The following is a 23,359-nucleotide window of genomic DNA, read 5'->3' as shown; positions in this document are numbered from 1 at the left end:
GGAGCAACTGAATGAGTTTTAGTTTATCTCCGTTCTTTTCTCTTTCTCCCTTCATCCTAACAAGCTGGCTCAAAGGCAGGCAGGCCCAAAAAGAAAAAGAATGATTCAAAGGTTCTTGGAAGGACATTTTTCTTCCTTCCTTCCTTCCTTCCTTCCTTCCTTCCTTCCTTCCTTCCTTCCTTCCTCCCTTCATTCCTTCCTTTCTTTCTTTAATATTCGATAAGTGAAAATGGACTGCATTTAGCTGCAGCATACCCAAGCAATGAAAGCACTGAAAAAGCAAATGATTCTTCAAGCCTCTGTATATTCCAAATTCTTTAGCCTGACATTCAGGCATTTGATTCAAACATAACTTTCCAGTCTTATTCCCCATTCCAAGTATCTACTGAAGCCCAACTGAGCAAAATCCTGTACTTTCCCATGGCCACAGCCTTGGTTATGCCACTCAAAATCCTGTCTATTCAACTTCCAGGGATTAGAAACTTACTCATTGTTAAAAGGTACCAATTCAATGTCCCCTTCCTAATATCCACAATCAATCTTTTATTCCAATCATTAATTTTAACCTGCCTACTATGAGCCAGGCACCTGAAGAACCTTAGAAACTTGTAGTCTATAGAAGAGAAAAATCTCAAACAGCCACATGATGAAGCGGGTTGTTTGTTTTCCCGGCTTTATTCCAAAAAGCAGTTAAGGAACAGGAGGAATAGATAGATGGAGGGAGGAGGATACAGAAATCAAAGTCAGCACAGCAATGCGCGTCCAGCTGTGCACGGTGTGTGGAGGAGAGGCTTTGGAACCCTGAATCAGCAGGAGAAGGTCCCAGGGCCAGACTGGGCATCTTCCTGCATCATTCCTTTCCACTGTTACAGGTGTGAGGGCTTCCCTCCGAAATCGCATGGCGCTCTGTCCTTGGATGTCTCTGCTGAGCATGTTTCCTCAACACCCCACCGCATGTTTCTGTAACGGCCTCTTTCCCTACCTATCCAAATAAAGACCTTTATAGTACAAACAAAGACCTCTGCACTAGTGTAAATAAGGACACTCCTCTCAAGAGGACTCAATGACTTTCTGGTTTTTACTTGCTGTCAGATACAATTCATGCCAAGATTCATGCTAAACACAGACACACGAACGTTCCATATCCCAGTAATTAATACTAAAGACAACTGCATACAGGCCACCTGAGGGACTTTCCGCTCTGGGACCCAGCACAGGGGTAATTCCAGAAGCCTTAGGTGCAGCTTCATAGCTTAGACAAAATTCGTTTTCCTTCTGTAGGAATAACAGTAGCACATCGGAAACTACGCAGCAAACAGCAGTCCTTCAAGGTTGCTAATGTATAGAAGATACGTGATACAAGTTTGTGAATTCTGTTGCCTCTGAATGAAGCTCCTACTGTTTTCACATTTAAAATACAATATGCTTAGTTGACTCAAGTTATGCATATTTTACTCTTTGAAAATGTACACTTCTTTAAGGCAGTTATTTGCAATGGAAATACTGGTATAAATCAAAACAGTAAGCACACTCAATTTGTAACCCAAGTTATCATTTAATTTAAGGGAATAATCAAACATAAGACCATATGGTGAGACTGAATTTTGTCTCCCCCCAAATTCCTATGTTGAGCCCTAACCCTCAATGTGATTGTATTTGGAGATAGGGCTTTTAGGAGATAGAGCAATTGAGCTTAAATGAGGGCATGCGGGTGGGATCCTAACCCCATAGGCTTGGTGGCCTTGGAAGAGCCACATGCACGTGCTGAGGAACGTCCATGTGAGGACATAGTGAGAAGGCAGCCATCTGAGAGCCAGGAAGAGAGCTCTCTCCAGGAGCTGAATCAGCCAGCAGCTTGAGCTTGAACTTTCCAGCCTCCAGAACTATGAGAAATACATTTCTGTTGTTAAAGTAACCCAGTCCATGGTATTTTGTTATGGCAGCCCAAGGTGACTAATACACCATATATCAGAATGAGCAGACAGCCATAAAATATTAAGGAATGAATTTTGGCTTCACTAAGAAAAATAAAACTGTACCAGTTACAAGTTACCACTATAACTCCCACATATTATCTGTATTTAAGAAATCATGCAGCACTAGACATTGGGGGGAATCATTTCATAAATTATACAAATGCCTAACCACTATGCTGTACACCAGAAACTAACATAAAATAATATTGAATGTCAACTACAATTAAAAAATATATTTAGTCACAGGATGTAAAGTACAGCATAGGGAATATATTCAATGGTATTTTAATAGCTATGTATGGTGTCAGAGGGGTAGTGGACTTAGTGGGGCTATCACTTTGTGAGGGGTGTAAATGTCCAATCACTTTGTTGTGTTGTACACCTGAAACTTAAAAAAAAAAAAGTATTGGAAAACAAAACAAAGAAACGATATAGCACTCTTAACTGTTTCCACCAAACATATCTGCAGAAGGATTACACCAAATCCTGATTAGAAAAGTAATTTTTCAGGTTTGAATTAGGGGCTCAGTTACCTCCTCTTGCCCTCTCCTCCTCCTTCTCTTCTTCTTTCTCTTCTTCCTCCCTTTCTCCTCCCTCCCACCCTCCCTCCCCTCCTTCCCTCTTTCCTAACAAGCTCTTTGTTAAGAGGTATTTGCTATTTAGCCACTCCAGATATAAGGAGGGGGGGTGGTCTTATATCCCCACACCTTCAGTGTAGAGGTATCGTACCGTCATGATCACTCCCTATTCCAGATCGCTGCTCCCTAAGAGGAATGGCATCCCGGGAACCATCACTCACTGCATTCAGGTAGAGCTGAGCAGTGTGGTCGTGGGGTCTGGGAAAGGTGGACGGAACAGATGAGAGAGGCATAATGAGGAGAGAGTACACAGGAACTACCTAGCAAGCTGGATACAGTCCCCTTATTGCTTCCAAAGGACATACATCAAAGGACTGATGATTATTTATGTGACATCACAAAAAGACAAGATCAGGACTAAATGAATGAACACTAAAGCCAGTGATCAGACACACAATTACTTCTAGTAGATTCTCCTTCCTCTTTCCCTAAGGAAAATAACCAAATACCCTGTGAAGTTATTTATTTAATCCTAGATGTGATTGCTTTCCTTAGAGATGGAGACCTGACCGATGTGTAGATTTCTGTACATGTAAACATTGTCGGATCTTTTTTATTAAAGTTTATTGGGGGTGACAATTGTTAGTAAAGTTACATAGATTTCAGGTGTACAATTATGTAATACATCATCTATATCTCACATGGATCTTTTTAACGAGGTCAGTAATAGTAGCCATTGTCATTATTGTCACATGAAAAGTCTCTTTGATAATTCTACACTGAAGTCAGGATTTTGGAATTCTAGAAATACAAATAATAATTTCTAACTAGACCCTAATAAATTACTTCTACCATTCATCTCCTAATCCTACAATTCACATGGGTAAAAATAACTTCTTTAACTTAATACTTAGCTTAATAGTTAATATAGTTAACAGCCTTCAGGGAGAGTTATTTCAAAAGTTACTATACTGGTAAATTAATTTAAGACAAAGGAATAAAAAATATACAGTGGGGAAAGAACAGTGTTCAATAAATAGTACTGAGAAAACTAGACAGCCACATGCAAGCAAATGGACCACTACCTTCTACCATACACAAAAATTAACTAAAGATGGATCAAAGATTTGAACATAAGACCTGAAACCATAAAACTTCTAGAAGAAACATAAGCAATAAGCTCCTTGACGTCAATCTTGGTGATGCTTTTTGGATCTGACTTCAAAAGCAAAGGCCCCAAAAGCAAAAGTAAACAAATGTGACTACAGCAAATAAAAAGCTTCTGCACTGCAAAGGAAACCATGAACAACATGAAAAGGTAACCTACCACATGGGAAAAAATATTTGCAAGTCACATATTTGATAAGGGGTTAATATCCGAAGTATATAAAGAACTCATAGTACTCAATAGCAGGGAAAACATTCAATTTAAAAATGGGCAGAAGATCTGAACAGGCATTTTCCAAAGAAGACATACAGATGGCCAACACGTGTATGAAAAGGTGCTCAACATCACTAACCATCAGGGAAATGCAAGTCAAAAGCACAATTAGATATCACCTCACACCTGTCAGAATGGCTATTATTAAAAAAGATAAGAAATCAGGAGTGTTTGTAAGGATGTAAAAAAAAGGGAACACTTATGCACTGTTAGTGGGAATGTATATTGGTGGAGCCACTATGAAAAACAGTAGGGAGGTTCCTCAAAAAATTAAAAATAGAAACACCATGTGATCCAGCAATTCCACTTCTGGGTATTTATCTGTAGGAAATGAAGACACTAACTTGAAAAAATATATGCACCTTCATGTTCCCTGAAGCATTATTTACAATAACCAAAACATGGAAGCAACCTAAGTGTCCATTGATGAATGGATGAATCAATACAGAAAATGTAATATATATGTAACCATATATATACATATATATGTAACAAGGAAAATGTAATATATATAAAATAAATATGTTATATATATAATGAAATATTATTCAGCCATAAAAAAGAAGGAAATCTTGCCATTTGTGTCAACATGAATAAACCTTGAGGGCATTATGTTAAGTGAATTAAGTCAGACTGAGAAAGATAAATACCGTATGATCTCACTTATATGTGGAATGTAAAAATTTGAAAAAATTAAAGAAAATTTAAAAACCTAAGCTCATGGATACAGAGAATAGATTGGTTGTTACCAGAGGTGGAGAAGGGGTGGTGGGAGAAATAGGGGAAGGTAGGGAAGAGAAGCAAACTTCCTGTTATAAAATAAATAAGTCATGGGAATGTAATGTACAGCATGGTGACTATAGCTAGTGATACTGTACCGTATATTTCAAAGTGGCTAAGAGTAGATCTTAAAAGTTCTCATCACAAGGAAAAAAATTGTAACTCTGTATGGTGATGGAGGTTAATTAGACTTATCATGGTGAGCATTTCACAATATATACAAATAACAAATCATTAGGTTGTACTCCTGAATCTAATATAATGTTAGGTCAATTATATTTCAATTTTTAAAAAAGCTACTATAATATTAGAGCAAGTTTAAAACTTTACAACATTCATTACTAAGAACAATATCAGTTTACTGTTACAAAAGGAATGTTAGTTCTAAAATTTTTAAAAAGTGTCTTTTCTTCATAAAGAAACAACACACCGAAAAGACAAGTGTGCAAGAAAAGGCATGGCATGAATGGGAAATAGCTTCTTTTGAAAGTCCTTGCTAAACTTGGTTGCTGTGCATTTTCTATTGCAGTAGAGCTTCTCCACTGAGGGGTAAGAGTTGCGGTGGTGGTGGTGGGCAGATAAACCACTTCCTGTTGAAAAGCTGCTAACTTATAATCATCCATTGTGTGGGAATTTTGGTTCCTCCTCCATCCGTGGAGAAAAGGGAAGAAGGAAAAACAGACCAACTGGGAGTAAGACTAAGTGAATGGCAAAAAAAACACAAACGATATTGAATACTTGTGATTTGTACAGATATGAACATAACTGTAAAATACCTAAAACTTTAAAAAAATAATTTAGTAAAAATTATAACACGACCAAACATATAACACAATCTAACATGGCCAAATAGATCAATGATAAGAGCATCATGTACCAAGGTTTATGATTAATTCAAATCTTGTGGATCTGAAATCCATAAAAAGAGAATATTACAATGCTATTTGTTCAACAAAAGTTTATTTTCTGAGTCCTTTGACTATATGGCTACTTTCTTGTCTATGTATTCATATACTCATACGTGTATATATTCTTGAATACATGTGAATATATGTGCGCATCGTTGAATGGCTATGTGTGTAGATAGATAGATAGATAGATAGATAGATAGATAGATAGATAGATAGATAGATAGATAGGAGAGTATTTGCATAGATATTATCTAGAAGAATATATTTCAAATTATTAAGATCGCTCCCTCCTAGTTATTTTTAAAGTTAGTAAAAATGAAAGCTAGAATCTTGACAATAACTGCATCTATCCCACCCCCACTCCCCTGACCCACGGCCATCATCACCTTCAATCTCATACTCAGTTAACCTTCCTCGTGGTGCACCTGTGCAAGAGTTTCTCTTGGCTATATACCTGTGCAGTATGGTAGCCACTAGTCACATGTGGCTACAGATAATTTAAAATTTGACCAAGGAACTGAATTTTTAATTTTATTTAATTTTAATTAAATTAAAAAACTTGAACTAATACAAAATATGTTTCTGTTAAAAGCAACTCCATTGTTTGGTGTGACTACATGTCATTTTAACCATTGCATCACCTAGGATACTATCGTCAAATTAAAGTTCTCCTATCAGATGCTGTGTCCTCTCCAGTATTATGCATAAGCACATGGCTAAGCTAGTTGGTATCAAAGATTGATTCAGTTCAAATGATTTTTCCTATGCACCCATGTAACACTAATGTATTTGACACAGACAGCATAAGTTTAGAGTATCTTTGTATCTTATAATTGGAAAGTAAGTTGACAGTCTTACTATTTTAAGTATCATATAATTAAATGTTTTTTAGTTAAAAATAAGTATGAACAAATTTAACATTTTTAAAAGGAGGCATACTACTGATACAGAATTGAGAGGAGATGCAGAAACTAGCACTAGAACCCTAACAGTAAAGAGAAAAGCATACTGATTGAAAGTATATTGGAAATTTCATGATTAATTGCAATTTTTAAAAAAATTTATTGGGGTGACAATTGTTAGTAAAATTACATAGATTTCAGGTGTACAATTCTGTATTATATCATCTGTAAATCCCATTGTGTGTTCACCACCCAGAGTCAGTTCTCCTTCCATCACCATATATTTGATGAATTGGAATTTTAATGTGTTAGCGCAGAACAAAAGGAAAAAAAACTTGTGTGAAACAATGGTAAAGACAATAAAATGGACAACATTAAGAGATATTTTCAGTAAATATAGTGAATTTAGTAAATTTCTTCTCAACAATCAAAAAAGAATTGATGAAGTGAGTCACCTGAAATCAAAATTAAATGTCCAACAAAACATTTTGAAGTGATTTTAAACAGAATCTGAGTTTATAAATTTGTCCATCTATAAATAGTTTCTATGCTTGCACAAAAAAGAAAACCATTTTTTGATAGGTGGTTTTATTCAGATTTGTTAGAATATTATGAGAAAAGACTAAAAATGTACTTCACAAAAAGTGAAAAATTTTCAATGAAGCCACCAAGAAATTGATTGAAGAACACAAGCTCTGTTTAACAATATCTAAGATCAACTGATTCAAAATTTGAAAAACATAATTACTTTTCTTTAGCTTTAGATGAACAGTGCAGCATAAAAGATACTGCCCAATTAATATTTGAAGTATGCTGTGTCTCAAAAGACTTCCAAGTTTATGAAGAAATGATGTCAATTTATGGTCTGAAGAATTGAACCCATAGTTTAAATATTTTAAAATCTTTTACATCTGCCAAAGAAGAACTTCAGCTAGATTTGAAAAAAAAGTAATTCGATTCTGATGGATGCTACTTCCACTAATGTGGCTACATTAGGTTAAAAAAAAAAATCTGGATTTAATGTAATTTTAAAACACGAGACTGATGTTTCCCTTATTGCTTCATTCTACTGTATGATGTTAATATTCACTATTCTAAAACTGACTCTTGAAAAGTGTCATGGATACTGTTGTTAAATCATTCAGTGTATATTTGCAAATGCTATCGATTAATACCAGATAATGAAACTCTTAAAAGAAATAGAACGCAATAAATTTAATGGTCTGTGTTCTTTGTCAATGCTTGTTGGAAAAGTCATGGAAAAATTTTAGAGAGATTTATTGTACTGTTAAGTCCAATTTGAGATGTTATTAAAACAAAAGGAATGCTTGCCAAGTATTCAATAATTAAAGACAAACAATGATAGAGTAATTTACATTTTCTCATTTATATCGATGACATGCAAGTGAGCTAAATTTTAAGCTCCAAAAAATAGGAAAAGCTGATTTGTGACCTAGGTATATACATGTACAAAATTTTGTGTTGAAATGGAAACTTTTCAGAGTACAATACAACAAAAATAATTTTATAGTTTTCTAACATAAACCAATTTTGAGAAAATTAAATAATGATTTATTGACACTGATAAACTTATAGTTGCTTATAAATTTATGCAATACCCCTTTGAAATCAATGTTAATGATACTGACATAAGTATTAGTAAATTTGTTTAACTTGCACAGATGGAGTTTTAAAACTGATAATGCTTTTGCTCTAAAGTTAAGTCAAATCTTCTAAAAAAAGAAGTAGTTGTATCAAATATGCATATATTAAAAGAAAATAACTTTTTGGTATTTGATTCATTTATTGGAACTTTTAAGTATGTTTTGAATTATTGGGGTATTTGACTCTTTTTCAATGGTAAATTGTATGAAATATAATACAGAGCAAATATTTCTAATGAAAGTTTTGCATCCAAATTGAGATATACTCTAAGTATAAAATACACAGTGGACTTAGAAAATTTGGTACAAAAAATGTAAACCACTTCATTAATAACATGCTATATTGGTTACATGTTAGAATGATAATAATTTGGATATTTTCAGTCAAATGTGAAATATATTAAAATTTATCTTATCTGTTTAAATATGATCATTAAAAAATTTAAAATTATACATTGGGTTCAAATGTCATTTCTTTTGGGCAGAACTGGTATGTATCCAGAAATAGAATTGTTCAGTTATAAAATATTTAATTGTTCAACACTTGAAGATAATGGCAAATTGTTTTTCAAAGTTGCTGTACCAATTTACACTCCAATCAGCATTGTATCCTACAAATCCATATCCGTTCTAATAATTGGTGTTATCAGATATTAAATGTTTTGCCAAGTGAATGGGCATATTATTATGATACTTATTTGCATTTTCTTGGTCACTAATGATACTAAATATCTCTTCATATATTAATTGGCCATATATATTTCCTCCTCTATGGAGTGTTTGCTTATGTTTTTGACATTTTCTATGGTATTTTTCTGTTTGTGTTTTTCTTACTGATTGGTTCTTACTGTTGAAGGTCCTGAACATAAATTACGTGTATAATTCACTTACTCTTATATTTCAGAATGAGTTCAAGTATAATGTAGGCCTTGGCGATTATCATGTTGAAATCATATTGACTTATAATACTCAGAATAATAGAGATCTAAAAAAGGGCCATGATTAGAGATCTAACAGTTCTGTGTGTCAAGACCACAAGATTTTAGCAGGAATAAATGAATGAAATGAGGAAGGGAAGTCCAACAGGATGTTTGTTTACAATTGTTAAAGTAGTATTTATCCGATCAGTTATTTAGGTAACAATTTCACCAAGTTAGAAGGCCTAAAACATAAGTTCCAATCATCTTTTTCCCTTTCTTACCACAATGACATAAGAATCTATGGTCCTGCTCTGGAATAAGCTTGTCCCAAGACTGCCTAAAGCAATGCTCATTCCTGCTTATGAGATTGAGTGAGGATGGTTATAGGATGAAAGTTGTGCGAAAGAAAAAGAGTCATCTTGTAGTCAGAAGAGCTGGGTTCAAGCCCCGGTTTATTAACTTGAAAAAAGACTGCAAGAATATTTACCATATCTAATGTTGCAATGTTTAAATGAAATAACATTTATGAAGACAATTAGCACACTGTGTGGTTCACAGCAGCATTCTAGTGTTTCATGAATTGTAATGTAAAGACTTTCACTGCCACATCACTCTATAGTCTACAAGTGCCTTCTTTTCATCATCTCGTAACCCTCCGTTCCCATTTTACAGTCACGAGAACCCAGGCAGAGAGAAATAAGTGATTTATTTATAAATTATTTTTCTGTAAGCTAAGAAACAAAAGCATGGTCAAACCCAAGTCTTCCAAACCTGACTTGACTCAAAGTTGAAAGCTCTTTCCATTGCTTTACAATGCCATGCTTAATTTCTCTGTGGTCTGCAAATCTAGGCTAGAAGTTCCTAGAGGAAGATGAATTTTCCCTCCCAACTAATGAACTGGCTAGTTTTAAAAAAATAATAATTTCAGACTTACAGCTGAAAAGTTGCAAGAATAGTACAAAAATCCCATATACCCTACACCCAGATTCCTTCAATGTTTACATTTTACCATATTTGTTTTATTCTTCCTCTCTTTACTCCTTTTTCTTTTCCTCCCCTTATATATAAAGTAAGATGGGGAAGAAGGAAGGCAAAGGAAGCTCCAGATTGAAATTCATGGTCTTTTTAGAGTCTTAAGCAGAAATGACCGATATAAATATGTAAACCAGTTCTAATACCTAGAAGCCACCCTGTTACACATTCCTCATGCAGAGCTCAGCCTAGAGCAATGGTTCTTATTTGGAGGTATTTTGTCCCCCAGGGGACATATGGCAATACCTGGAGACATTTTTGATTGTCATGGTTGGAGAGGGTGTACTACTAGCGTCTAGTGAGTAGAGGCCAGGGACTCTATTAAACATCCTACAATTTCCCCAATCCTGACAAAGAATTATTTGGGCCAAACTGTCAACAGTGCATAAGTTAGAAAACCTTGACCTAGTGTACTGGTTCTCGGCATCAACGTCACCAGAGAATATATAAGAAATGCAAGTTCCCCGGCCCCATCAGAGACCTAGTGAATTAGAAATTCTGGAGGTGTGACCCAGTAACACACTTTCCAAGTGTTGCAACCTCAAGCTTCAGAAATAACTGCCTCGTGTGCTTAGAACAGACTTTAAAATGTTCTGTACTCACAAGAAATATATGATTTTGGAAAGGGACATCCTGTCTTAGTTAAATTATGGTCATATTATTAAATGTTTACATCCATCTGTAAATCTTGAAGACCAACACAGGTGAGATTCCACAGCCTCATGAGAGTGAAAGCCATGCTGTGGTGAAAGGGACTGAAAGTTACCTTTGACAATCTAATGGCCCCAGTGAAGAAGAAAGTACTCAGGCTTCAGAGCCAGCCTTAAATCTGAAATCCAGTCCCACCTCTTTATTAGCTGTGAAATCTTAGAAGGCCTTTAACCTCCTGGAGCTTAGGTTTCTTGGCTATAAAATGGGAATAATAAAAACCTCAAAACAGGATTAACAAGGTTCACACAAAGTGCTAAACACATAGAAGGGACTCCATAAATAGTAGCCTTGTAAAACTAAAACTCTGATCAGGAGCATGTTGCCAGAGAATAAAGGCTGTTATCCTAGGCTTCTTTGGAAATGACACCTTTGTGACGGTACATTCCCCAGTAAAGCAACTTGATTATCCATACCTGGAAACAAAATGGAAGCAACTGTAACCCTAATTTTGATAGATCTGAGAAATAGCTTTCAGACTCTGTTTTATGCCTTTTGGGATTCTGCATTTTAATCTCACTCTACCCTGTCCAATAGGTTAGGCACTAACCACTTGTGGCTATATAAATTAACTGGAAATTCTATTTCTGGTTAAGACAGAATAATAGGGCTCAGATTTACCCTTCAGTCTAAAATAACTTTAAAAATATATGAAAATATATACAAAATACATGAAAATATATACAAAATTTACGAAAGAATGGAACTCAAGGCATTGGACATGGGCAATAAAGGCCCATGGGCAATCCTGAGGGATGGAAAACAAGGAAGGTACACTCTGTCAAGTACTGCCCGGAGAAGGATTTTAGGCTGTACACAGGTCAGAGTCCTAGAGAGGAGAGAGAGCTACACAGAGAAAACTCTAGACATCTGCAGATCTCAAGTACTCAGCAGAGTACTGATTATCACATACAAGCGAGGAAACTAACTGAGGCTGGGGAAAGAACCACACAAAAGAATTAGAGAACAATCCATGGAGGTCATGCAGGGGGGATGGGAAAGTGCCTTTTTCCATCTGCCAGAGATAAAAAATCTCATAATTCAGGAGCATTGGTTAGAGTACAAAGACAAGTCTTACCTTGATGAAAGGGAAAAAATATCCTTAGACTAAACACAGCCCTGGTCCTGCCTTACCATTCTTAAATGCAAGACTTAAAAGGATCAATTACTTGTATCCAAGTAACTTAGGTGCATTCCAGGACAAAGATCAAGAATATTTACAGGGATACAAAAATATCCAGCACCCAATAAGGTAAAATTCACAATATTTATCTGACATTAAATAAAAAATTACCAGGCATGCCACTGTGGAAAACAGCATGGAGATTCCTCAAAATTAAAATTAGAACTATCATACGGCCCAACAATTACGCTTCTAAGTATTTATCCAAAGAAAATGAAAACACTAATTTAAAAAGATACATGCACCTCTAAGTTTATGACAACATTATTTACAATAACTAAAATATGTAAGCAACTTGGGTTTTCATCCATAGATGATCAGATAAAGAAGATATGGTGTAAGAGTATATATAAAATGGAATATTATTCAGCAATAAAAATAGAATGAAATCTTGCCATTTACAACAACATGGATGGACCTAGTGGGTACTATGCTAAGTGAAAGAAGTCAGAGAAAGACAAATAAATACTGTATGATTTCCCTTGTATGTGGAATCAAAAAAAACAAAACAAAATAAGCAAACAAAACAAAACAAAAACATTCATAGAAACAGAGAACAAATTAATGGTTTCCAGAGGGGAGAGCTGTACAGGGATGGGTGAAAAAGGTGAAGGGAATAAAAGGTACAAACTCCCAGCTATAAAATAAATAAGCCACTGAGATGTAGTGTACAACACAGAGAATATAGTCAATAATATTGTAGGAACTTGGCAGGGTGACAGATGGGTACTACATTTAGTGTGGTGATCACACTGTAAAGTATATAAATGTCAAATTGCTATTTTGTACATCTGAAACTAAAATGCTATTGATGCCAACTACAATTTAATTAAAAATTAAAAAAAATTACCAGGCATGAAAGAAGCAAAAAAATACAACCCATAATGAGAAAAAAAAATAAACTGAAACTGACTGATAAATGACAGAATTAGTAGACAAGGGCATTGAAACATTTATTATGTCTGTATTTAATATGTTCAGAAGCTAGACGGAAGACTATGTTAAGTAGAGACATGAAAAATATTTAAAAAGATCCAAGTTTTACTTCTAGAGATGGAAACTACATTGCCTGAAGTGAAAAACATATTGGGTGGGATTAACAAGTGATTATACATTTCAGAAGAAAAAAATTGAAGGCAAAGCAATGGAAACTATCAAAAATGAAACAGAGAAAAAAGACAAAAAATATTAACAAGCATCAGTGAATTGTGGGATAATATCAAGTGATCAAATATACCTATTATATAATTGGAGTCCTCAAAGGAAAAGTGGGTGGAAACAAAAGAATTAGAAAAATAATGGTTGAAAAACTTCCAAACTTGAAAATTAAGCCCACAGATCCAAAAAACCAAAACAGACTACAAGCACAAGAAAGATGAAGAAAACTATACTGAATCTCATAGTCAAATTGCTTAAAAATCAATGAAAAAGAGAAAAATTAGTAACCACAAGATTGCCACAGGGAAATGAAAGTCTATTTGGGGACTGTAATCAATAATGTTGTAAAGATTTTGTAGGGTATCTGATGGACACTTGTCTCATTAGGGAGACCACCTCAGGGATGATGTAGATGCCTGATCACTGCACTGTACACCTGAAGTTGAACAATAATGAATGTCAACTATAATTATATATATGTATATATTTACAAGAAGCGGAGTACAGCATTAGGAATAGAGACAGTGGAAATGTAATGGCTCTGTGCGATGTCAGAGGGGTAGTGGATGGGTTGTCACTGTGTGAGGGATATAAATGATAAATGTCTAACCATTACGTTGTTTTGTGCACCTAAAACTAATTTAAAAAATGGAAAAAAAAATCTACAGAAATACTGGAAAATAACCCAAAGATTTCCCAACGATCAGAAATTCACAGAATAGGGGCAGCCGGTTGGCTCAATGGTTAGAGTGCAGTGCTGGTAACACCAAGGTCACCGGTTCAATTCCCACATCAGCCAGTGAGCAGCGCCCTCCACAACTAGATTGAAAACAATGACTTGGAGCTGCTGGGTCCTGGAAAAACACACTGTTCCCCAATATTCCCCAATTAAAAAAAACAAACATTTTTTTTAAAATTCACAGAATATTAGCAAAATCATTTTGACTATTTTCAAGAAGAAAATTGAGAACAAAGAGAAATAATAACTTTCTCGTATGTCACATAAAATTGTGCCAGATAATATGTAAATTTTATTTTCCCCCAAACCTTATGAGATAAATAAATATTAATATCGCCATTTTAAAGGTTCCAGAAAAGTTGAATAAACTTGTCTTGGTTACAGGAAAAAAAAAAAAAGGAGAAAAAGTCAAAATATTTTAGCAGGCACGCTAAAAATAACACACGCTATATACAGAAGAAAACAGATAAGAAAAAGACTAAATGTTTTCTCTTAAGATCAGGAACAAAACTAGGATGTTTAATCTCATCACTTCTACTCAACGTTTTACTGGAGGTCCTATTCAGTGCAGTACAGTAGGATAAAGAAATAAAAAACTTCTGCATCAGGAAAGAAACAGTAAAACTCTCTTTACTCACAAGACCTAATTGTCTATCAGATGGAAGCTATCATACTAGAAGTAGTATATGAGTTTAGCAAGCTTGTAGGATACAAGGTTGATATAAAAGAATCAATTGTATTTCTATATATCAGCAACAAACTGTTGAAAATCAAAATTTAAAAAGCAGTACCATTTATCATAGCATAAGACCTGAAGTATATAGGAATATATCTAAAAAAAGATGTGCAAGACCTGAACACTGAAAACAACAAAACACTGCTGAGAGAAATTAAAGAAGACCTAATGGAGAAAAATGATGTGTTAATGGTTGGAAAACACAATATTGTTAAGATGTCAATTCTCCTTCACTCGATCTATAATTCAATGCAATGACAATCACATTGCCAGTAGGTGTTTGCTTTTTTTTTTTGTAGAAATTTACAAGCTATTTCTAAAGTTCATATGGAAATGCAAAGGACCTAGGAGAGCCAAAATAAGTTTAAAACAGAACACAGTTGGGTGGATAACACTCCCTGATTTCAAGTTTTATTATAAAGCTATAGTTATCCAAACAGTGTTGTTATTTGCATAAATATATAAAAATAATCAATGGAATAAATAGAGAGCCCAGAAATAGACCCACACATATATATTGATCAATGATTTTTCAACAAAGTTGAAGGAATAATTCAACAAATGATGCTGGAAAAACTGGATGTCCAAAGGCAAACAACAACAACAACTACTACTACCACTACACCACCACCATCAATAGAAACACTTTAATTCTTATTTCACACCACACATAAAAATCAATTTAAAAATCAGAGTCACAAATCTAAGAACACATAAGAGAAAAACTTTGTGACCTTGCGTTAGGCAAATATTTCTTAGATATAACACTAAAAGCATAAAAGCACTATCCGTAAAATAAAAAAATTGGTAAACTGGACTTCATCAAAAGTCCACTTTGAAAGACACCATAGAGAGAATGAAAAGACAAGTCACCTGCAACATAAAAATATTTTCAAATCATGTAGATGGTAAAGGACTTGTATTCAGAATATATAAAAACTCTGCACACAATAATATGTGTTTAAAAACTAGCCCAATAAAAAGATGGGCAGAAGATTTGAACAATACTTAAGGAGATATGTGGATGGTAAATAAGCACATGAAAAGATGCTGAACATCATAAATCATTAGGGAAATGAAAATTAAAACCACACCTAATATCTAATATGAAAAAGACTGACCGCATCCAGTTTGTGAGGACAAAGAACAACTGGAATGCTCTCACACTGCTGGTAGGAATGTAAAATGGGACAACCAGTTTGGAAACCAGTTTGGCAGTTTTTAATTTTAATTTTTAAAAAAATTTGGCAGTTTTTTAAAAAAGCTAAGCATACACCTACCATATAGCCCAGTTATTCCAGTCCTAAAGATTTATCCAAGAGAAATGAAAGCATATGTCCACACATAGACCTGTACACAAATGGTCAAAGCAGTTTTATTCGTAATACCTGAAAAATGGAAACAACCCAAATGTTTACCAACAAATAGATGGATAAACAGTGAACACATAGGTGTATCCATGCAATAAAAGAGTACTGAGTAATACAAAGTAATAAACTATTGATACGCACTATAACATCAATGAATCTTAAATTAATTATCCAGGTGAAAGAAACTAGACCCCTCCCCACCCCAAAAAAAGTACAATCTGAATAATCCCATTTATATAAAATTCTAGAAAAAGTAAACTATACTGACAAATAGCATATCTGTGGTCACCTGGGGATACGGAGACAGGGAAGGAGGTGAGGAGAGAATACAAAGGGTTGTGAGGAAACTTTGGGGTGATGGATAAGTGCATTATCTTAATTGTGGTAATGGTTTCATGGGTACATACAAATATGCGAACTTAGGAAATCTTGTATTTCAAACGCATGTAGTTTATTATATGTCAATTGTATTTCAATAAAGCTGTGAACTTTTAAAATGGATTGAATAAAACTAAAAGTTCAGTTCATCAGTTACACTGTCACATTTCAAGTTTTTAATAGCTACATGTGGCTACCGGCTACCATTTTAGACAGCACAAGTATAGAACATTTTCATCCCTGCTCAAAGCACTATTGGACAGCACTGATCTAACACATACATAAAAAAACATCTGTTTCTTTCATTCCTTCTATATCTACCTACCCCAAATTTCAAGAATGGGAATAAGCATGGCAGCATGGCACTGATACATAAATTACCTCAGAATTTTAAAAAGGAAACTTTATTGTTTAATATAACTTAAACGTAAAATATGCCTTCTATTCATATATACATATATGTATATATGTATATATATATACATATATGTATATATACATATATACATATATGTATATATACATATATATACATATATACATATATACATATATGTATATATCACCGGGTTTTCCTCATTTAGATATCACAGTTTCTATGAATTATATTTAATTAGTTTTCTCCAAAGCTCAAGCTGAAGGCAATTTTAAACTGAATGACATGGAAAGAAATGAAAAAGATACACCCACTTGGAACTTACTTTATCCTTGTAGTCAAAGTGACTTTAATGTCAATATGACTCCTAAATGAGAATATATATTTTTTCACATACTCACAGGTACGTTGTGAGGCAACTTTATGTTCTGTTTCAAAATATGCTCCCTAAGGCAACTGAATTTTCCTATTTGAAAGAATCAAGCATGTAATTCACAACAAATATAATCAGAAGTTTCAAATGTGAGAACAGACATTAAAATAGAACACTACAGTATATACTGAAATGTTTCACATTCAAAGAAAAGTTCATAAAATTTGGACAGAGAAGTTGTTAAAACTGAGTATTTTCACTGAAGCTTTTTTTCTTCCCTTAATATAGCTCTGTTTTGAGAGAGGTGATTTTATTTCAAAAGACTTGCACAGTATTTTCTGGCCCCACCCTTGCTTGCAGCCTATGGGCTTGGAAGGCAGGTTTGCTCCACGTTTTTGTTTCCATATACAGAATGCAGGGCAGAAATCCTCAACTGTCACTGTTCCAAAGCCTGGTATACTAACCCCTTTATGCACAGTTTGATGTCTGAGTCATCTTTGTCTTAGAAATAGATTATAGAAAAAGGAAACTGGGGTCGGGGGGAGAAGGCAGGCTGCTGACCAGTGTAGACCAACCAAGGCAAGTCCCAAACAGTGTCTTGTACTAGATTAGCAAGAAGTATAAATATAGAAACCAAGTCCCTCTGTTGTTTGCAGAAGCAGAACTCACAAGCCAGTTTCACTTACTTTTTTACACCGACAGAGCCATTTTCCTTGTTTTCCATGTCAACAGATAGCATGGGAAGGCTGCAGGGTTCCTTTACTTCAGCAACTAATCAATAAGGGAGAAAAGCTTGTGTTTAATTCTTAGAAAGTGAGAGAAGAATATATATTCTGAATCGGAAACATAATGGTTCCTTTCACAGCTTCACACCAGTTCACGTATGTTTGTTTAAATCTCCAGTTCCCTCAGCGATTGGAGAGATGTGATTAACCTAAAGAACTAGAGGAGACGGGTTGGGGTGCTTTCATCTGTACTGGCACTCCCTGCCTTGACAATGAGCATTTGCAAATGAAATTGAATCCTTGTTCAAAACAAGTGCTGTGTGAACTGGCACAGCTTCCTCTGGGTGCCAAGCTCTCACTTAAGACACTGCAACTCATAAATGAGTCAAAGTCGAGAAAAACAATCCCCCTTTTCCTGCCCTTTCCCACCAAGGGCTGTGATTTTTTTTTCTTATTGCATATTTTTTGGTCCACTCCCACCCCCACTCTTTCTATATTTTTTTTCGTTGCAATGCAAAAGAGCACTTAAAGCTTTTGTCAGCAAGTATCCCCCTTCCTCACATACTCTCAGCGAAAGCCTCAGAAACCTGTGATATGGCCATACCGTTGGTAAAACTGAAGCTCACAAACATGTCAGAGAGCCCTTAGCATAGAAAGGGTGTGTGTGTGTGTGTGTGTGTGTGTGTGTGTAAGAGAGGTTAGGCAGCTAATTAGATTTATGTAAAAATCACCACATCATTCAAGGAAAATAACATCCATCACTTTAGCATCCATCACTTTAGTCTTTTTGTTTAGTAGGATGAGGGCTGTGAAAAAAATAAAAAACCTTCCACAATTAATATGCAATTAGCAAGCTGAAAAAGCTATGAACAAACTGCTTAAAAAAAAAAAAAAACTAGTTCTGAAACGTGCTTGTTCTTCTACAGCTGAAGCCATAAATTAAATACATTTCCTCTCAAATCACTTTATACTTCGGCACTCCTTCTCTAGGGATTACTCTGACATGACAAGTACATCATTAAGTATATTCACAAGATTTTATCACTGTTAGAGAAGTAGATGATTAACAAATAATGCTGTAGTGGGATAATCTTCACTCCTGATACACTGGTACACACACGCATACACACAAACTTCCAGTTGCTAAACCACTTAGATCATTCATAGAGAAATCCAACATTGCATATACATATAGATATTAACATACATTCACACACCGTAACACAGTAGACAGAAGACAGTGCTGCTGCTCCATGCCAAAAGAATGATTTCACTTCAGTTGGAAACTGTTACATATTCACCATTTTCTAAGCATCTCAGAAAACAAAACAAAACAAAACACAATGATATTCTGTAACACCACACTACATTGTCTTATTATTATTATTATTCTTTTCTTTTTTGTGGAAGAGTAAAAAAAAAAAACCTACCTAGAAGCAACTAAAACATGTCATTTTTTATAGGCTTATCAAGAACAGCCAAAGAAACCCCAATGTTTTCTTTCACAAAGTAGGCTGGCAAAGGAATTCAATAAGGAGGTACAATTTGACACAGTGAAATAAAACCAGGCTGGCTCTCAGCCAACATGACGTTAGGAATCACACACAAGCTGCACCAACTGCCTTCTGGTTCATGGCTGACTTTTTAAAGCTACAGTGTGCCTGTTCACTTTTGCTAACTACCTTCAGCACAATTAGTGGAAGTGAATGAATCACGAGTCCAAAAACTGCAGAATTCTCCCTGCACCTGTCTTGCACAAAGAAAAACGAGCTGTATCTACAGCTTGTTTTCTCCCTCCCCTTCATTGTTGCTACATGATAAGTCTTTGCTGTGGTTCTAAACATGAATGTCATGTTTCAAACTATTTCTTTTTCATCTCTGTGGGAGAAAAAAAATAAGAGGCAATAAGAGAAAGACCCAGTACTTATGGCAATAGCCAGTGAACGCGCAGAAGCTGCAGTCCTGTGTTACTCTTTCTTCCTAATAGACTTGTGGACAAAGTTCTCATGGCTGACTTTTAAGTAATCTCTTTGTGAGGATAAGGAAAGTACTGCCCAGCAGAAAATCCTTTTACTTTATTATACAGGAAGTAACATATTTCAGAGAGGATGCAAAGTAGATGACCAGATCTCCTGAGAACGCCCACATTCTTTTATTTTGGCATTCATCCTCCCAGATGAAGTCAGCAAAAACTCAAAATGAAACGAGCCTTATTCTATAAAACAATTAGTTCTGCCAGGTTTAATTTTAACTGTTTATCCCAGTTGCACAATAAATTCAACTAACATATTATCTATGAGTAACTGGTACTCTATTAGTTGCATATGCAAAACAAGATATTCTGTCACCCCTCAAATTCACAGTATCTCCCACCACCACCACCCTAAATCCCAATTCAGGAAACTGGGAGGTGGAATAGAGAGACTGGACATGATCTTTTCATTGTTAGCCTGGTCAATTTCACAGTTCTCTTGCGTGGCTGGGAAACATTCTGATTCCACAAACACGCTGCAGATGTACAGGAAATATACGTACATAGTTGTCATTGAAATAAACACCAATCAATATTTGAACACTTTTAGGCCAAGGTGTAAACAAAACCACTCAAGATAAGGCAGATAATACAGGTTCCCAGGAAGGATCCCAGAAAAAGTTATCTGCTGCTATAATATTGTATAGATTTCAGGCAGAATTGAGAAGAAAGCTGCTGGCCTCCCTTTTCTTTAGTAGTTTTTAAGGGCACTAGAAAACCAGCAACCATGACCAAACTTTGCAACCTGAATTTCAGTCAAAAATTTTTTTCTTACTTATTCCAGGAATATCAGAAAAATGTCAACTTCTTGAGATTATCACTGAGAAAGATTTGAAGTAATCTCTCTGTCCACCTTTGCCATTACACCCTTGACAAAGCAAACAATTATTTAGGGATAAATTCTAAATGTTTATATATTTTTGAGCACCATTTATTGAGCATGGGTCCAACAGGTGGGTCTTTTACCAGCACTGATCAAACCGACAAGAGAACTCTTTTACCAACAGATTTTATAATGCTTTTGGAATTGATCTGAAATTCCTGAATTGTTCTCCAACTAAGTTCAAATGGAAGAGGGCTGGGCTGTTTGAATCCTGGGGGGCAAGGAAGGTGTCCTGACGGTACTGCCATGCCTCTGCTCAGAATAAAATCAGGTTCAGCTCCCTACTCTTGAAAGGAAAGAGTAGAAAACGCAGTTACACTCAACTCTTCCTTAGACACACTCATAGGAGGAAGGATTCTGTGATGATTCTTCCAGGATTTCTTCTTACATATAGAAAAGGACATCCCCTCCTGTCTTGCCTGCTGTGACCAAACGTTTGCCTGTTAGACAAGGGTAAGGGTTTCTGAAGGTGTAGAAAATCAATCCCATTTTGTAAAAAAATGAGCCACAAAGGCATTTTAAATTCTGACACCAGATTGCACTTATCAGCTAGTTTTTAACTTTGGAATAAATTGACATTTGTGAGTATAAGCATATATACTAGTACTCAATCAGTTCCTCCTCACTCCATTCAACCAACTGTTTGATATTCACCCTCTTCTCTGCTAATACAAATGTGTTTGTAGCGTGTAGCATAAATGAAATGTGTGTGCAATGTACATGTGTGATGACTGTAATATGTGTGCTATGTGTAATATATGTGGGTGTTGTGTGTGCGTGTAGTGTGCGCAATGTGTGTGTGAGTGTATGTGGAGAGAGAGAAAGAGATGCAAACAAACAAGACCTTTTGATCCAGGCTATTATGGAATGGGCTAAAATACCTTCATTGATCCTCGTGTTGGGATTCTGGAGCAGAACTTTCGGCCACACTTGGGAATGGGCTCAGATAGGGGGAAGGGAGGTGGATCAGGACGGAAGGGAACTGGTGCCTCCATTAGGCTTCCTTTATTGCTCAGCACTCATCCCCCAGAGACAGAGGACTTGTTCTGGGAGGCAGCACCCTCCCAAAAGAACCACCGGCTCCTGCCTCTGGTCTGGGGGCAGGGGGCGGGGGGAGGGAATCAGCCCTCAAGTGTCCAGCCCGCAGGGCAGAGGGCACACGTGGGGTCTTTTTCTCTGCAGAAGAAATTTCGAGAAGTCACCCGAGGGCAGGGTAGAGCTCAATGGGTCCCCAAGGGTGTCTCAAGGGAAAGTGAGGAGCGACCTGGAGAGGGGGGCACTTGGGGCAGGGCAGAGGGTAGGTGAGGGGACACCAGGAAGTGTCTTGGACCAGAAGCGGCCGAAAGCCAAACCACTCGCTTGAGGCACCGGCGACAGAGGGAAAAGTTTACGGCCAAGACTTTCAAGAAGAAACGGTTGGTCTTTGAGTTTGAGGGCTCCGCGGGGCAGCCTATCTTTGAAAAGGGAGTGTGGGGGTGTGGCGCGCTGTGCGCCCCGCCGAGCGGTGCCTTCACCAGGTTCCATCCTGCGTGCGAGCTCGGCGCCACAGCCCCTCGCAAGCCCCAGCTCTCCACGGGGCCAGGCACGCTTCTGTCCCCAGTTCCACTCCAGAGTGACAGATTCCACGCTCGTGGGTGCAACAAGCTGCGGAGTACCGGACACACTGCAGAGACGAGGGAGGGCAAGGCGCTTTTTATTGTGGTCTGCTTCGCTTCCTTTCATCCTGGATTGGGGAGAGGGCGGGCGCGTACCCAGTGCCCTGGCAGCATGAGTGGATCACTTACCTCCCCGCATGGCCAGCACCGGGAGGCTTTCCTCCCGCACAGAACTCCGCAGCCGCCACACGCCCAGCCCCAGTGCAACCGGGCGGGTGCGCCGGGCATGCCGGGATTTGTAGTCCTCAGCGGGCCGTTGGGCGGGCAGGGGCGAGGGTACCGTAGCTGGGGCCACCAGGAATGGGGGAGGCCAGGAAGAGACAAGGGCCTTATGAATGTAAGGGAGAACATTTTTAAGAACTTAAAACCTCCAGACAGCTGTGAAGAAGAGGACACTTCCAGAGAGATCTTAAAATTGGTGGTTTTCAGGCTAATACAATGTCTTACTCGCTGAATCCTGGTGAAATTTTAAGACGGGTTTTGGCACTAATGACAAAGGCCAAGTTCGTATTACTTAGGACCTTATTTTCCCTTCACCCCAAACATACACGTGGCATTCTCTGCTTGGAACGCCTATTCTGTTGTTCACAGAATAACTCAGTTGAAGCCCTTAATATACAAAGGGAGGGTGAATAATTGCATCTTACATTTGTAGCGCACTCTACAGTTTACAAAGCACTTTTTACTTAATTGGTTCATTATATTAGAACCATAAAGCAACACTGAATTAGGCAGAGAAAAAATCAAGGTGCAAGAAGTTTTTTTGTCTTCACACCTACCAAGGTTGGAGCTACTCCACACTCTTCACTTCCTTCCTCAACCCTATTTTAGCAGCTGGG

At 36.5% G+C, this 23,359-nt stretch overlaps 1 protein-coding gene across 6 annotated transcripts in view; it reads right to left on the bottom strand.

The window, feature by feature from the left end:
• Nucleotides 1-22,839, bottom strand: part of SAMD13 (sterile alpha motif domain containing 13) — a 42,288-nt gene extending 19,449 nt beyond the window's left edge. Inside the window, exons 1-3 of one of the 6 annotated variants that reach the window (XM_033114870.1) lie at nucleotides 19,381-19,465; nucleotides 19,168-19,257; nucleotides 17,912-17,996 (exon numbers count right to left, since the gene is read on the bottom strand). In XM_033114870.1, the coding sequence (XP_032970761.1) occupies nucleotides 17,912-17,964 (53 nt within the window). In that variant the 5' untranslated portion in view covers nucleotides 17,965-17,996; nucleotides 19,168-19,257; nucleotides 19,381-19,465. Of the gene's footprint in view, nucleotides 1-17,911; nucleotides 17,997-19,157; nucleotides 19,295-19,380; nucleotides 19,499-22,649 lie in introns of those variants that run through there. The other 5 variants (XM_033114871.1, XM_033114867.1, XM_033114866.1 and 2 more) reach the window with 5 other exon arrangements.
• Between the last annotated feature and the right edge of the window lie 520 nt (nucleotides 22,840-23,359).

This window comes from Rhinolophus ferrumequinum, chromosome 9 (assembly GCF_004115265.2).
Source record: "Rhinolophus ferrumequinum isolate MPI-CBG mRhiFer1 chromosome 9, mRhiFer1_v1.p, whole genome shotgun sequence".
Taxonomy (NCBI): domain Eukaryota; kingdom Metazoa; phylum Chordata; class Mammalia; order Chiroptera; family Rhinolophidae; genus Rhinolophus; species Rhinolophus ferrumequinum.
This window is presented reverse-complemented; position numbering and strand designations above follow the sequence as displayed.